The following is a 15,050-nucleotide window of genomic DNA, read 5'->3' on the forward strand; positions in this document are numbered from 1 at the left end:
CCCCACAGTGACGATGATGATGATAGAAAACATCCCTAACACCAGGCATTCTACACGTGGGAGGATGGGGGCCTCCACCAGTGCTGACTTAGCGCTCCAGATTTACGCTAGTTTTAAAGGCGAACTGGAAACTATTTGCTGGAACAACGCCCCACAGCATGCCTTCTGATACTTGGATTATATTTCTTAAATTCTGAAGAAATCTTTGCTTCCCCCCTTCTGTGCATTTTTGATGCTGAGCTGTTTCCGGTTTTCCCACACTCCTGCCTGTCACAAAGAAGAAACCACAAAAATTCAGCAAAGCAGAATTTGCCCAAAGAGCTGCAATTCCATCTTGGGAGTCTGCAGGGTTCCCCTGCCAGCAGCAAGTTCAGAGCAGCAAGCTGTGCCTTCAAATTTCCATCCCTGCCACCGAAGTCCAGCTCTTCACTAGCACCACCCAGGCCCCCAGGCCTATTATGCTACAGAGTCCACAAGAATATATCATCAGATTCAACACTTGCTTTCAAATGGTTAGCTGTGAGCTTCTTAATGCTGCAGAGTGTCTTAAACATCCATCAGAGGATAATTATAGCCCACTTAGTTCCTGTTTATCTAGTTACCTATGAAGTAGGTGATTACTGCCTCATTATTGCAAAGGAGGAAACCAAGGCCAAGAGATTAAGTAGCTCGCTCAAAGTGACCAGTAAAACATGTAATGGGTGGGGATGTGGTAGACTGCACACAGGGATTGCACTCTTTGGGGTCTGATCTGACCTTCTGTACCCTTCCACTGCCCTTCACTCCAGAGAGCGGGAGGTCACTGCCCTGCCGGCTCTCTCTTTAGTGCGTAGCAGGTAGCGAGTAAGCATTTGCTGGGTAAATGGATAATGAGAGCGATGTAATCATACTGAGAACCACAGGGGATTGTTTTGACTCAAATCCACAATGTGATTCACCCTCCAAAGGGGGAAAGGCAGTAACTACCTGGTCTGAGCGCCTGACAGCTAAAACTGAGCATGTGAAAGGCAGTCACGTGAGGAGTCTTAATGAGAAAGAGCGATGCATAAATACCCCTGGGTATCCTGTTTGGTATAAAATAGGTGGCCTACAAAAGGCATCAGAAATGCCATTGCTACACAGCTCTTTGATCAGCACTGATAAAGTTAACTGCCTAGACACAAATGTGTAAATAAGAGGAGGGCTGAGTGTGACCAGAAATGGAAAGGATCTGATTCTGTAGCGTGAGCAGAGGAGACCCCGAGGGAGACCTTTGCAGCCTCCGTTCTCCAAGCCAACAGCTCAGGACCATTATCTGGTGCATGGTCTGCAGCTCCTGTCAGAGGTCAGCAGAACTGAGTAGCAATAACCTTGAACCTTGTAGGTACCTTATCACAATTACCAGGGGATCTAAAGGCACAGTGGCCGCTCCCCTACAGGACAGAGCCCAGATACTGCATACTCCTCCTCAGATGATTCCAATTTGGAACCATGGCAGAGACCCAAGTTTGACACCATACTTCATCAGGTGTGGGGATTTCAATTCAAATGGTCTTGAAGACTTTCTAACGAGTGAGCGCGGCTGGCTGAGGACTAACGCGACACCAGCCACGACACTGGGAACTGCACATGCCATTATGGAAAACTTACTTGCAAGCCCTCTGGGATGCGGCCTTTTTGAGCACTTGTTTGTGATTGGATGGGGGCTTGGAGACCAAGGTGGAAGAACTTGGAGGTGGCACCACTTTTTGTGGCAGGGTGTTTGGCTTCTGGCCACCAGCTGTGGCACTTGAAATCCTGCAGCCTACACCATTATTCATCGTCCATAAACTGGTATTAGGTAGTGTCTGGCTGCCAAAGATCGCCTGTAAGGAAAAAGAGAAAGTGATCGATGGAGAGCTCCTTCACCACCCCTGGTGGGATGCAACTGATCTGAAATCCTGAACAGGGGCAAAGACGAAGGGACACGCTGGTATTAAGTGTTAGGAGAAACTCCCCTCAGGTTGGCGGGACAGATTTGATTCAGAGAAGAGAGGTCTCTCAATGAAGAGTTGCCAGGGGCTTCTGAAAACACAAGGCACCTGGGCACTGAGGGTTTGTCAATACACACACACGAGAAAAGCATTTGGTCTCTCAGCTTAGTTCCCTTTGCTGTTCAGTTTAAGGAGTGTTTAATGACTGTCCTTCTGCGGCAGAGGAAAATGACCTGGAAACATGGCTGGGATACTGCATTACTTCAGGATGAGAGGAAAGCAAAGAAGCCTGTGTGACCAGTGCACCCTGTGCGAACAGCTGGAGAAATGAGGCAGGAACAGAAACTAGGAGCCAAGTCACGCCTGACCTTGAGGGCTAGTTTCCGAATCCTAGGACAGTAACACCTCACTGAACTAAACTTTAACCTAAGATGTAACACTTGACAATGCTTGAAGTAAGTTTACTATATGAACATATCACCCAATGGAAACACGACTGGCACTTGATACCTTCTGCACGAGGTGGGCCCAGAAAGACCCAGAACATTTAAACACGGTGAGAGCCACACAATCTGCAGAATGTGAAGGTGCATTTCTTCCAAATGAACACTTAGCAATACTTTTTCCACTTTTATGTATGTGTGTGGTATGCATGTACATGCATATTCATGTTTACAGGTGTATGATACATGTGTGTATGTGTGTGTGTGTGTATTTGTGAGCATGTGGAGACCTGACCTTCATGCTGGAACTCAACCTTATGCTGGGACTCATGCTCTTCCATTTTATTCACAGAGGCAGGGTCTCTTAAAACCCAGAGCTCAGCAACATGGCTAGTATTAGCCAGCCCGCTCCATGATTCCCTGTCTGTCTTCTGAATTACGAACTGGTCACCATTCTCGCCTGGCATTTACGTGGGTTCTGGGAATCCAAATTGGGTTCTCACAATCATAAGGCAAATGCTAACGAGGCCGTGTAAGTGCTCGGGGTCTGGGCCGCCACCTGGGTCAGCTGGAGTCCAGGGACCATGCTGAGGCTGGGCGGATGCTGATTTAAGAGGCCTGTCCTGCTACCCAGGCGCCTGGTGAAATCCTGGCCCAAGCTGCTGCTGCTGGTCATGTCTGGGTCCTGGGGTCTCCTGTAGCAGCTGGGGTCTGGGTTGATGTCCACTACCCATGTTACCACCGGGGCCCATGCAAATCAAGTATTGAAGCATCATGGCTGTGCAGAGCTGGCCTGCCCCTTCACTGGCCAGGGGAGAGCCCCCTCCTCCACTCCGCCCCTCACCAGTCCTGGGATAATGGACCTGGATGAGCAAGGCACAGGAGAGCAGGTGTCACTCCTCACCCGTCGGGGGTGGTCCCACAGCCTACACAGACTTGGCTAGCACTTAGGTGCACACCCAGGACTTCAAGTGGGAACTCCCCGACATCCATCCTACTTGTGACCTGCTGGAGCAAGTAAAGGGACTGGCCTATGGGACCAGAGCGGCAGGATCTCTGGGAGGACAGGAGTTTCAGTGAGGGTCCAGTACCGATGGCGTAGCAGAAGCCAGAGGCCTTGAACCTGACCGACAACACATTACATGATGAACATTTACAAGTGAAGCTGTGTGGACAGAAGAGTAGACTTCATAAGACGCTGCAGCTCCAGGGCCACCAATATGAATGAAGAGGCAGGAAAGAGGGAGGACTGAAGTGGATTATTATTATTTTTTTTGGCTGTTGTTGTCTGCTTTTTTGTTTTTCATTTTACATTTGTTTTTTTCTCTTTTTTTGAAAAATATTTATTTGTATTTTATGAGTATTGGTGTTTGACTGCATGTATGTCTGTGTGAAGGAGTTGGATCCTCTGGAACAGGAGCTACAGGCAGGTGTGAACTGCCATGTGGTTGCTGGGAATTGAACTTAGGTCCTCTGGAAGAGCAGCCAGTGCTCTTAACTGCTGAGCCATCTCTCTAGTCACTTAATTGAAATTCTTATTTGTAGTTTTTTCTATTTTTTATGATATTTTTAAGTTTTCCTGGGTGGCCTTATAAGGATGAAGGGCAGATATGGAGGGATTGGGAAATGAGTGGATTGGGGTATATGATAAGAAATTCCCCCCAAAATAAAAAATTATGTTTTTTGAAAAATATGACTCAAGAAGCTGTGGAAAAATGTCTACAGTTCTTCTCTATTCTATGACTTTGGAATGCCCATTTTTGGGAACTGAGTCCCAAAGTCTGGCAAGGGAGATATGAGAGGGGTTTGAGGGCTTTTGTGTGGAGTAAAATCTCTGAGCTTCCCGTGTCTTGTAGGCAGTTGTAGCTATTTTCTGGACTGTTGGAGAGCAAATGAAGGCCCCACAGGTCACTCTAGCCCAGGAACTCAACAAAGGTGCCTGGAAATTAGCCAAGGGGCACACACCACACAATCAGACACAGCACACACTCATTCCTTCCCAAACCTCATCCTCAGTTTAAAGAGGAACCAAAGAGCACGCAATCCCACCTATCTGTAATCCTCTGCGAATGGTGGTTGGTTATGCATTTTTCCAACAGATTTTTTTTTTTGGTCTTATGATGATGCTCACTAGCTGGGAACGCAAACTCTTAAAATGAAAACATATGTTTAGGTTCTCAGACCATATTTACTCAATTCTTTCTGGCAGAAATAATCTTTCCCTCTTCTGAGCAGTTATAAAGATGTATCCATGAGGCTCTTATCAGAGTTAGTCCATCCTACATGTACGGTGGCCACTTAACAAACATAGTTTTCCTCTTCTCCTGACAGTGCACAACGGCAATGGATGCCTTTGTTTGATCCGTCTCCTCCTCCTCCTCCTCCTCCTCTTCCTCCTCCTCCTCCCCCTCTTCCTCCTCCTCCTCCTCCTCCTCCTTCATTATCATCATCGTTTTTGTTTAAAAGTTTTTCAGCTGGGCAGTGGTGGTGGTACATGTCTTTAATCCCAGCACTTGGGCAGCAGTGATAGGCGGATCTCTGAGTTTGAGGCCAGCCTGGTAACTAGGCTACATAGTGAGACCCCCCACCATCTCAAAAAACAAACAAAAAAGTTTTTCAGAAGGAGTGTGTGTGTGTGAGAATGAGTGTGAGAGAGAGCACATGTGTGTGCACACACACAACCTTGCACATATGAACACACAGGTGGAGGCTGGAAGTCAAGTTTGCGTGCAAGCTGGCCTTTAGGTAGGTACCAGGGATGGTAACCCAGGTCCCCATGATTGTTCAGTAAATACTCTATTCACTGAACCATCTCTCAAATCCTCACAATTAACTTCTGTTGTACCCACAGTGACTTACAGAGTGTCTGATGCTTAATAAATATTTACACCACGAAGAACACACACACACACACAGAGACACACAGACACACACACAGTGCTATATCAGCTATTCTTTCTTTTTTTAAAGTAACGACTGAATATTTCGTAACAATAATAGGAAGTCAGAAGACAGGCATGTGTATTTTTACATATAAGGTAAGGTTTTTTTTTCCTCTAGATTTTAGTACCTAGAGTGTACAGTATTTACATACAGTTCACAAAGTCTAAACAAGTCCTCTGCAGATCCCAAAGAAAGGAAGTTTACTTTCCAAATGCAAATTCTGTGCAAAGTCCTTCAAAAAACTAAAATGAAGCAGGTGTGGAGGAAATCTTTCCTAGGAGGCTCAACTGGCCTGGAGATTACCGCTTCTCTCTTTCTAGTGACACTATTCAGGGTCTGTTTGAATATATGTGCCTTACCTTAAAAACTTAAAAGATAAATTATACTTGCTGTTTCTCTTATTCCTAAGATAACCATACCCACACTTCTGGCCAATGGGATCTAAGCAGAAGTGCCTGGGGTGTGGGTCTAGGACAGTTCTTTCAGAACAGAAAGATGGCTAATAGTCATAGCTGGCCCTGCTCTGCTTCCGTCTTGCATGGACTGCCTGCCAGTGGCAGATGGGGGTAAGACGAACACAATCAATAAAGCGTGTTGAAGACAGAGAAGAAGAGCATGGGTTTCTGATGGCACCATGGAGTCTGGAAGAGCCTATTTCCACAGATTTTTAATTATATGGGAAAACTCTAACACACCTAACTCATTTAGCTGTTACATGCAGTCAATTGTAATCCCAATTTAACAGATTCAAGCTTGCTTAAGCCTCAACACAACAGGCATGGACTGTATTCCAAGGGTAGTAAAAGGTTTGGTAGCCATGCTCTTGGACACTCAATGGAAAATGAAGTGATCACCATTGTGTATGATGACACACCAGTTGAACATTACCTGTTAAAGACTCGACAATAGAGACATGTCTCTGGACACCTCACCAAAGCTAAGGTTAATTGGAATGGGGTTAAAGCAAGCACATCTGTAAGGAACAGCCCAGGAAACACCGGGCTCTATTAAAGGCGGACCTGTGAGTGAACGTGTTGAGATCAGTGGCAGAAATCAGCTTCCCTAGGCTTCCTTCCCCTGCCCTATATTTTGGCCTCAATCCCGCAACTCTGTCAGTCACAGATTACTGGGAGTAATTCTTCTGATAACCATGCCTAAGCGGAAAGAAGAATCAGATGGAGCTTCTGCTCACAACACAAGATGCCCAGATATATACTATCAGCAACACAGGCGGTGGTCTGCCATCCTGAGTGTGCTCGGAGCGAGGGAATGGGGGAAGAAATGATTCTACTGACCAGCTCAACATATCCAGGCTTCCTCCTGCTTTGCTGGGTGTGGGAAACAGCCACATAACAGCAAGGAGACTCAGAAAACCACAGCTTGAGGGCTGGCATGGCCCCAGGCGAAAGACTGGAAAGGCCCTCCTTCTCCCACAACACAGGGTGCTTGTGGGTGGGAAGGAGGGGTTTCTGATGGAAGCACACAGACTATGACGGGGAAGGTCACAGTAGGTCACGGAGAAGCAAGATCTGGCCTCTTACTAGAAAGATAATGCTGTGCAGAGATTAAATTCTAGGAAGCTTTTATTTTTTTTTCCTTCCAGAAAAACACTGCCTTTGGCCTTCTCTTAGGCTGACCCATGATAGAGCAGAGCTCTCTGCAATACAGGGACTCTGGGTTTACTCTTTTGAGCACCCTGGGAGGGGAAGCAGCAACTGGCCTCTATTTGAGCAGGGCAGCACCTCTGTGTGGCCCTTAAACACCAGTTCCAGAGGAGCAAACATTTTTAAATAGGATTTTCTCTCCTCAGATTTTGATCTAACCAGGTAGCATAATGCCCATTAGCCCATACAAAGCTGCTTCCAAAGGGTTCCTCTCTGGCAACTCACAGACAGGGATGATATACTTTCTTGCACACACAAACCACTAAACATCTTGGTTTTTTTTCATATCTGCAAAGGTAGGCCTATCATTGCTTTTATGATTTTATATTTTCTATATGGTAATCAAAATGACTTAAAACTAACAGTAAAATGTTACAAAAGTGACAAGGGATAGATGTATAATCCTAGTCACATAAATAAAATTGTAACACATAGTTGAGTAGAATGAAAAAAAAAAAACAGTATTTTTTTTTTTTCTTGAGATAGGGTTTCTCTGTGTAGGCCTGGCTGTCCAGGAACTTGCTCTGTAAACCAGACTGGCCTTGAACTCACAGAGATCCGCCACGCCTCTGCCTCCTGAGTGATGGGATTAAAGGCGGGCGCCACCGCCGGCCCCACACTTTTCACTCTCCATTTTGAACACACCCACCCTTCACAGGCTGGGACTGTAGGCAAGCAGTACCATGTCTGGCCTTTTCTCATGTGATGTGTGTGACTCAGGTCCTCAGGTTTGTTTGATAAGCACCTGAGTGAATGAGCCATCTCCACAGCCCTTCAAAGTCTTTTGTTCCAAAATGGCAGAGGAGTAATTTCCTTGACTTTCCCTTGATCATTATGCAGAAATGGTTTGTACCCCACAAAAGTTCCATCAAAACTTGATGCTGACGCTGTTTTCCTCCTTCAGTTTATAAGACATTTCTGTCTTTGGACAAATGTGTTAGCAATAAACCTGTACAATTCTAAAAATATATTCATTTTATCCTGGTATTAATCTCTATTTTTAACTCATTCTCGTGCCTCTCTCTCCAACAACTGTGAACAAATTAATAACATACCCCTTTTCAGTTGTCCAAATAGGTAGCTAATTAACGAGCTTGGACCTGCTCCCAAGATACATCTTCTCTGCCTCTGGGAGAAGCACAGGGAGTTGAACTAAAACTTTAGGGTTGAAATTATAATACTGTGTGCATTTAAGGTATAAACATCGCAGCTGCAGTGCCATGTCCAGCGAAGCCTTACTGAGACAGCCAGACTATGGAGGCAGCTTAGGTGCGCACTGATGACTGAGCAGAGAAAGCAATGTGACACACAGACCATAGTGTACTCCTGTCCAGGTAGGACATTCCCCTTTGGAAAGGACACATCATGTGTGGTGGGGACATTTTCTCCACATGCTATGGTACGGATGAAACGTGAGGCTGTGATGCTAAGTAAAACAAAGCAGTCAGAGAAAGGCAAATCCTACAATAGTCTAGGCATATGAAAACCCTGAAGCAAGCAAACCCCTAGTAACAGCGAGGGAAATAGCAGCACTGGATGCTGCGAGGAAGAGGAGGAGGAAGCATTGCTCAGTGTGGCTGCAGTTTCTGTCCTGCAGCATGGACACACTTTAGAGACCTGCTGTCCAGGGACATGTACAGTTAACAACGCTGCCCTGGATCGCAAGAACTGCTAGAGGTTATTGTGTTGTGTGGCTTTTTTACCCACAATGAAAAGCTACATTAAGAGCAGCTGAATTTTTTGCTTTTTTTTAAAACAAGGTCTCACTCTTAGGCCAGGCTAGCTTCAAACTCTGACATCCTCCTGTCTCAGACTCCCACGAGCTGGATTACCCAGTTTAAGAGCAACTAATCCTTAGGGAACTCTTTACCATGGGTCAGGATGCTTCTACACGCTTTACATGTTAAACTCTGCTAACCCCTACCTGTCATCTACAGCGGGCTGCACCACCACCTCTGTTACAGAAGGAGTCAAGGCCCACAAACGTGAATTGTTCTCCATGAATATGCAGTTACTGTGTAGTAAGCTGCGATTCATAACCCAGGGTGTAGAGTGGGCCACCACATCCAGATTGCCTTCCATCCCTGTTATCTGGACTCCCTTTCAGAGAACAAGAGTATAAAGTACATCCTTTAAGTCAAACCTCTTTTCTAAGGCAAACATAAACAAGGCTAACACTGTAACTTTCACCCAGCCGAAGAGGAAAACAAATGTCTTTTTCTTATGGTGCTGCATGCACACGCATATACACACGCCACACACACACATGAAACACAACATGCACCACCACAGCAAGAACCCTGCACACACACACGCCCTGCGTGGAGGTGACATGAGAATCTCCCTCTAGTACTCACTGCCTTTAATTTATAGTAGAAACTATGCATCCCTGGTCTGGAACTCACAGAGATCCCCCTGCCCTCTGCCCCTGAGTGCGGGGATGGAAGGCGTGCGCCACCACTCCCTGGCTTCTGCCTTTATTTATTGAGAATGTATCTCTAACCTGACATGGTGGCACACGCCTTTTCATTCCAGCACTTGGGAGGCTGAGGCAGCTGGATCTCTGAGTTTGAGGCAGCCTGGTCTGCAGAGTGAGTTCCAGGGCAGCTACAGCTAACCAGAGAAATTCCTGTCTTGAAAATCAAAATCAAAACCAAAACCAAAACCTGTCAGTGAACCCAGCTGGTACTGTCAGTTGATGGGACTGGCTAGCAGCAAGCTCCTTGATCCTCCTGTTCAGCCTCTCAGCCACTCCAGTATTATAGGACATGAATCACCACACTCACCTTTTTATATGGGAGATGGGGATCTAAACTCTCAACACACGCTCAGCACTGAGCCATCTTCCCAAACCTAAATTGCTTTTCTCCAAAATCATTTTCTAGGAAAAAAAAAAAAAAAACACCCAAAAGCAACTCCTTGTTAATTATTTCAAAAGTAGCATGCTTGAGTATATATGCCATAAATATCTATATATACACACATATGCAGACATGCATACAAGCATGAGTGAGCACACATACACACAGGTTGAGTATACCTTACTCAATGCTTGGTAATATTTCAGATTCTAGACTACATCCATTTACATAATGAGTGATCTTGAGAGAGAGAGACCCAAGTCCAAATGTGCAATCTGCTGAAGCATTTTATATATATATATATATATATATATATATATATATATATATGCTTTATACGTGGAACCTAAAGATCATTTATATAAAATTTTTAGCAATTTTGTGCATGAAAAGTTTTATGGCAAGGAATTTTCTACTTGTGGAATCATGTAAGGTCTCAAAAAGTTTTGGATTGTGAAGCTTTTGGGTTTTCAAGTTACTGGTGCTCAGTCTGTAGAAAATCAATTAAAAACAAAGCAAATACCTCAGACTGAAAGCTCAGCTGGTCAACAAAAGGGAATTCACCGTCCCATTTTCAAAGACCTACTCTAAGAACATGCTGGAATCTATGCCTTCTGATTACTGAAGAGAAATAGTAAAGAGCACTAAATTCTCTGATAACTTGAAATTCTGTTTACCTAACCTATCTCTGTTCTGAAATGAACGATTTGTTTGATTTAGCCCAGAATCATACGCAGTTGGCCTACTGAGCAGATCTTATACAGACCTCGCTCACGTATTCATTTTCCTGCGCCTGCGTCCATCTCAGATGGATGGAGTGCTTCCTGTTAAAGACATCTTTCATCATTTCATACAAAAGTACTGCTTTGTGTGCCGCCGTGTGTGCAGAGACAGAGGCCACAAGGCAGGGTGCAGAGAGCGGACAAAAGCAGGTCCTGTAGCAAACACCATCTTAACCCTCTAGACTCGCAGTCCTCAACCTTCCTAAGGCTGGGACCCTTTAATACAGCCATTCTCTGGTGACTCCCTACCATAAAATTACTGCATTGCTACTTCATAACTGTAATTTTGCTGCTGCTATGAATCGTAAATACCTGATATATGACCCCCAAAGGAGTAGTATGCAACCCACAGGTTGAGAACCACTGTGCATCAGCCTCTGGTGTGTGAACACCCAAGCTGAGGTCCAGATGGCGTTGCCCGTGCATCTCGGGGTGGAGCAGAGCAGAGCAGGTACAGCTGACTACTTCCCTTGATTAGTGACACGCGGGTGTTGTGTGTGGGGCTCCTGAAGCCTCTGGCCTGGCACAGCCGAGGCCCTGAGGGTGCTATGACGGGGCGGTTCCCTCATTAGTGGAACCACGAGCTGCACTGGGCACACAGGAGGCACTCCTCACAGGAGGCACTCCTCACACGAGCCGTGTCCCTGCAGGTCACAGAGGGACACCGCCACAGCAGCAGCTTTATAGAGCGCCTGGTGGGATCCAGGGACGCCTTTTACGACAGTCTATAGTGCGACGGTGCATTAAGAATCACATTGATAGGGCACTGAACATGGAAACCTGATGTGAACCATGCAAAAATGTCTGTGGCGTTCAATCTGTAGATTCCTGCTATGTTCCCTGGCAGTTTTCTCCTAACACCTAACAGAAATAAAAATAAAACAGTACCATTAGTAACAGGGTTAAAAGAAAAACTAAAAGCTATTTGAAAGACAGCAGTCTTCACAAGCTCTGAATCTGGAAGCCTCTGGAACACGTTTCAGGATCTTGCATGGCTCATTAGCTTCTAACCTTCTTAATAACGAAGGACTAAGGGAAGGCGGAGCATGCATGTTCCCATCAACTCCTTAAGACACTACTGACTTAAGCATTGCGGTGGACTGGGATAATGTCTAGGCCCTTCATTTTCATAGGTTTAATAAACTTTTTATTTTGAGACCGTGCAATGCAAAGCCAAGCAGAGGTTATGATTAGCTGAATTACAACTTTTCGATAGGGTTTTTGTGTCAGTAAAAACTTGCCAAATACGTGAGCTCCAGTGTATGTAAACGCGCGCACACACACACACACACACACACACACACACACACACAATGCCTTAGAAGCAGCCACACAGCATGGGAACCAGAGTTTGGATATCAGATGCTGACAGCCCTGAGCTCAAATCCAGTTTTCCCATTTCTTACTTATGTGGACTGAGAAAGTTATATGAATGATCTTTCACCCCATTTAGGAACATGGGGCTAATCAAAGGCAGGAGTTCAGTGAATCAGTACAAATATTAAGCTCTGGTTTGGTAACAATTGGTAACGTTTCATTGAGAATCATAATCCTAGTGGTTCCCCCAACAAATCTCTCTCATTATTTTCCAATAAAAGAGTGAGGAAATGAGATCCAAAGACATTCCAATAACCTGTTCTAGGTCATGCCCTGCACAGGGAAGAGTTAAATCACACACCCAAAGCTTGTCTCAAGGGACCATTCCAAAGCCAGTGAGGGTATTTTTCACACCAATTATTCCAGATATTTTCAATACAAAGAAGACGGTTTAGCTTGGCAAAACTACAGCATTAGAGTTTGTCCTAGGAAAAATAATAATGAAACGTTAGAAACACAAGTGTTAGATGAGTGAGTTCCCACTACAGGTCAAGAGAAAAGAGTGCACAGGCATGTATATGTACACACACACACCACACACAGGAAAACAAAAACATGCAACATGTCATGACATTTGGTCCACCACCCTGCAGGCTGCAGGCAGGCAACCCTTCGCCATCAGACATAGGAAGGCTTCAGGACACTTCCTGCAGGGCTGAGCCTCTATTAGTAGCTCCCTGCCATTGCTTATGCTGGGAAAGGGAAGGATGCCTGGCCTCAGCACTTCCACAACACCCAAACACACAGCAGCTGAAGCTTGAGGAAAACAGAGTTTCTTCCTGCAGGGAGCTGAGCTTTTTCTCGACAGGTGCTATAGACTTTTAGGAGCAAAATAACAAGACTTGGATGTTTATATGGGACACACTCCCACACCTGTAGAGTACTGCATACACATCACACACACACACACACACACACACACACACACACCCTCACCACACACCAGTAGCAACCTGTTGCCTCCCTGGGGCCAGCCCAGTAGCATTCCATCACCTTCCTGGGCCTCCCAAATATTCCTACATAGACTTGAGGCCTCTCAGAGAATGCCGCGGCTCCCTGCCGTGCTAACTGGAGGAGCATTACTTGTTGCTTTAGGGATCTAAGTTAGACCTGTTCCTGTGGGAAAGGGAAGTAAAGTACAGATAGGAAGATGACCAGAGGAACACAGATGCAGATCTTCCTACCCTGGCTCACCTTACTCAAGTAGCAAACTTAGTCTCTGAAAACTGGAAGGGCTCTGAAAGAAAACAGAGCCCCACGACAAAATCTCTCCTGACCCCATCACTGTGAAAAGAGACTCAGCACTTCTGCCCTTGGCCCCCAGACACCCTTACTCTTTTCTGTCTTTTTGGCTTCTTTTTCAGGCGGATGAGGCAGAGAAGAGTGGGAGGGAAAACAGGGGGCTGGGGCTGGGAAGCAGGACTTTACAAAGAATCACTTCAACAGAGACACTGAGTAATGGCTTTGCCTGCGCCAAGAATAACATCAGCTCGATGTTGCCAATTAGAATCAGGTCAGTTCGGGCCCTCACCAATGCTCCAGGCCTCCACCCGGACCCCAGCATGAGGTGCTACTCATGCTGATGTCACCAGTAGTCACTGTGGCCCCAGCAAGTCCCCCCCACTCAGTTCAAAGAAAAGTGCTCTTGCACTTCCTCTCACAGAGGCAGGGAGCCAGGAGCAGAAGGAAGTGGTCATCAGAGGAGGCTAGTGGGGTGGACACATCAAGTCTGTAAGATCTACCCTCCCAGCCCTAACTCAGGACTCAGCAAAGCCGCCAGCACCCATGAAGCTCCCTTACATGAATTAGGATAGAGACAGCACCTGGAATAGCGGCTTCATAAGCCAGAGCTGCTGAAGCAGTGGTCATCGCTACCAAAGCAGAAGGGCGGACTCTGTCCCACTCCTATCTCTCGCTTATTCAAAGATGTGAGTCCCGGCAGCCTAGTGACTAGTGAGCAGAATGTACCCTGATAAGAAGAATGAGCAAGGAGGTGTTCTGATAACTCACTTATGAGCAGGTCGTGGGAATCTGGCTGAGGAACGATAGCAACGAGACTCCCATAAAACAGATTGCTTGAAGTTTTATAAGAATGATACTAAGTTTTAACATACAATTTCCCTTCCAAGGGGCAGCAAACAACCAATCACACACACACACACACACACACACACACACACACACACACACACACACACACACAGAGAGAGAGAGAGAGAGAGAGAGAGAGACGAGAGACAGAGACAGAGACAGAGACAGAAGACAGAGAGAATATACACAGTTCTTTCTGGATGGATTTCATTGTACGGTCCCTGAGAGAATGGCATTAGCATCCCTTGGGAACTTGTGAGAAATGAAAGCAATTGAGCCTCCTCCCAAACCGACTTCCATCAGAAATGGGATGAAGAATAGACATGTGCTCAACTGTGTTGATAGCAGCATTGTTTGTCATAGCCAGAGCCTGGAAACAATGTAATGCCCCTCGACAAAAGAATGGATAAGAAAATGTGGTACATTTACACAATGGCAGTACTACACAGCAGAAAAAAATAACGACAGCTTGAATTTTTTCAGGAAAATGGATGGAGCTAGAAATCATCATTTTGAGTGAGGTAACCAGACACAGAAGACAATTATCACATGTACTCAGTCATAAGTGGTTTTTAAACATAAAGCAAAGAACACCAGCCCGCCAAACCAGAATCCCAGAGAACCTAGACAACAATGCGAACACTAAGAGAGACTTATATAGATATAATCTACATGGAAAGTAGAAAAGGACAAGATCTCCTGAATAAATTGGGAACATGGGAACCTTGGGGGAGGGTTGGAGAGGAGAGGCAGGGAGGGGAGCAGAGAAAAAATGTAGAGCTCAATAAAAATAGTTTTTTGAAAAAGAAATGGGATGAATAAAACAATCAGTGTTTTAACTGGCCTCTTCTGCTGTCCTAGAATACAGATTGTACAGACTAGGGCTGCAGGCAAATCCAGACCGCTGCCAGTTTTGTAATAAAGTTTTATCAAAACA

At 45.6% G+C, this 15,050-nt stretch overlaps 1 protein-coding gene across 1 annotated transcript in view; it reads right to left on the bottom strand.

Annotated features, from left to right (window-relative positions):
- Nucleotides 1–15,050, bottom strand: part of Ttll5 (tubulin tyrosine ligase like 5) — a 213,509-nt gene that overhangs the window by 22,412 nt on the left and 176,047 nt on the right. Inside the window, 1 exon segment of the mRNA XM_038335728.1 lies at nt 1,630–1,844. Within this exon segment, the coding sequence (XP_038191656.1) occupies nt 1,630–1,844 (215 nt within the window).

Source organism: Arvicola amphibius, chromosome 7 (genome assembly GCF_903992535.2).
Source record: "Arvicola amphibius chromosome 7, mArvAmp1.2, whole genome shotgun sequence".
Lineage (NCBI taxonomy): Eukaryota > Metazoa > Chordata > Mammalia > Rodentia > Cricetidae > Arvicola > Arvicola amphibius.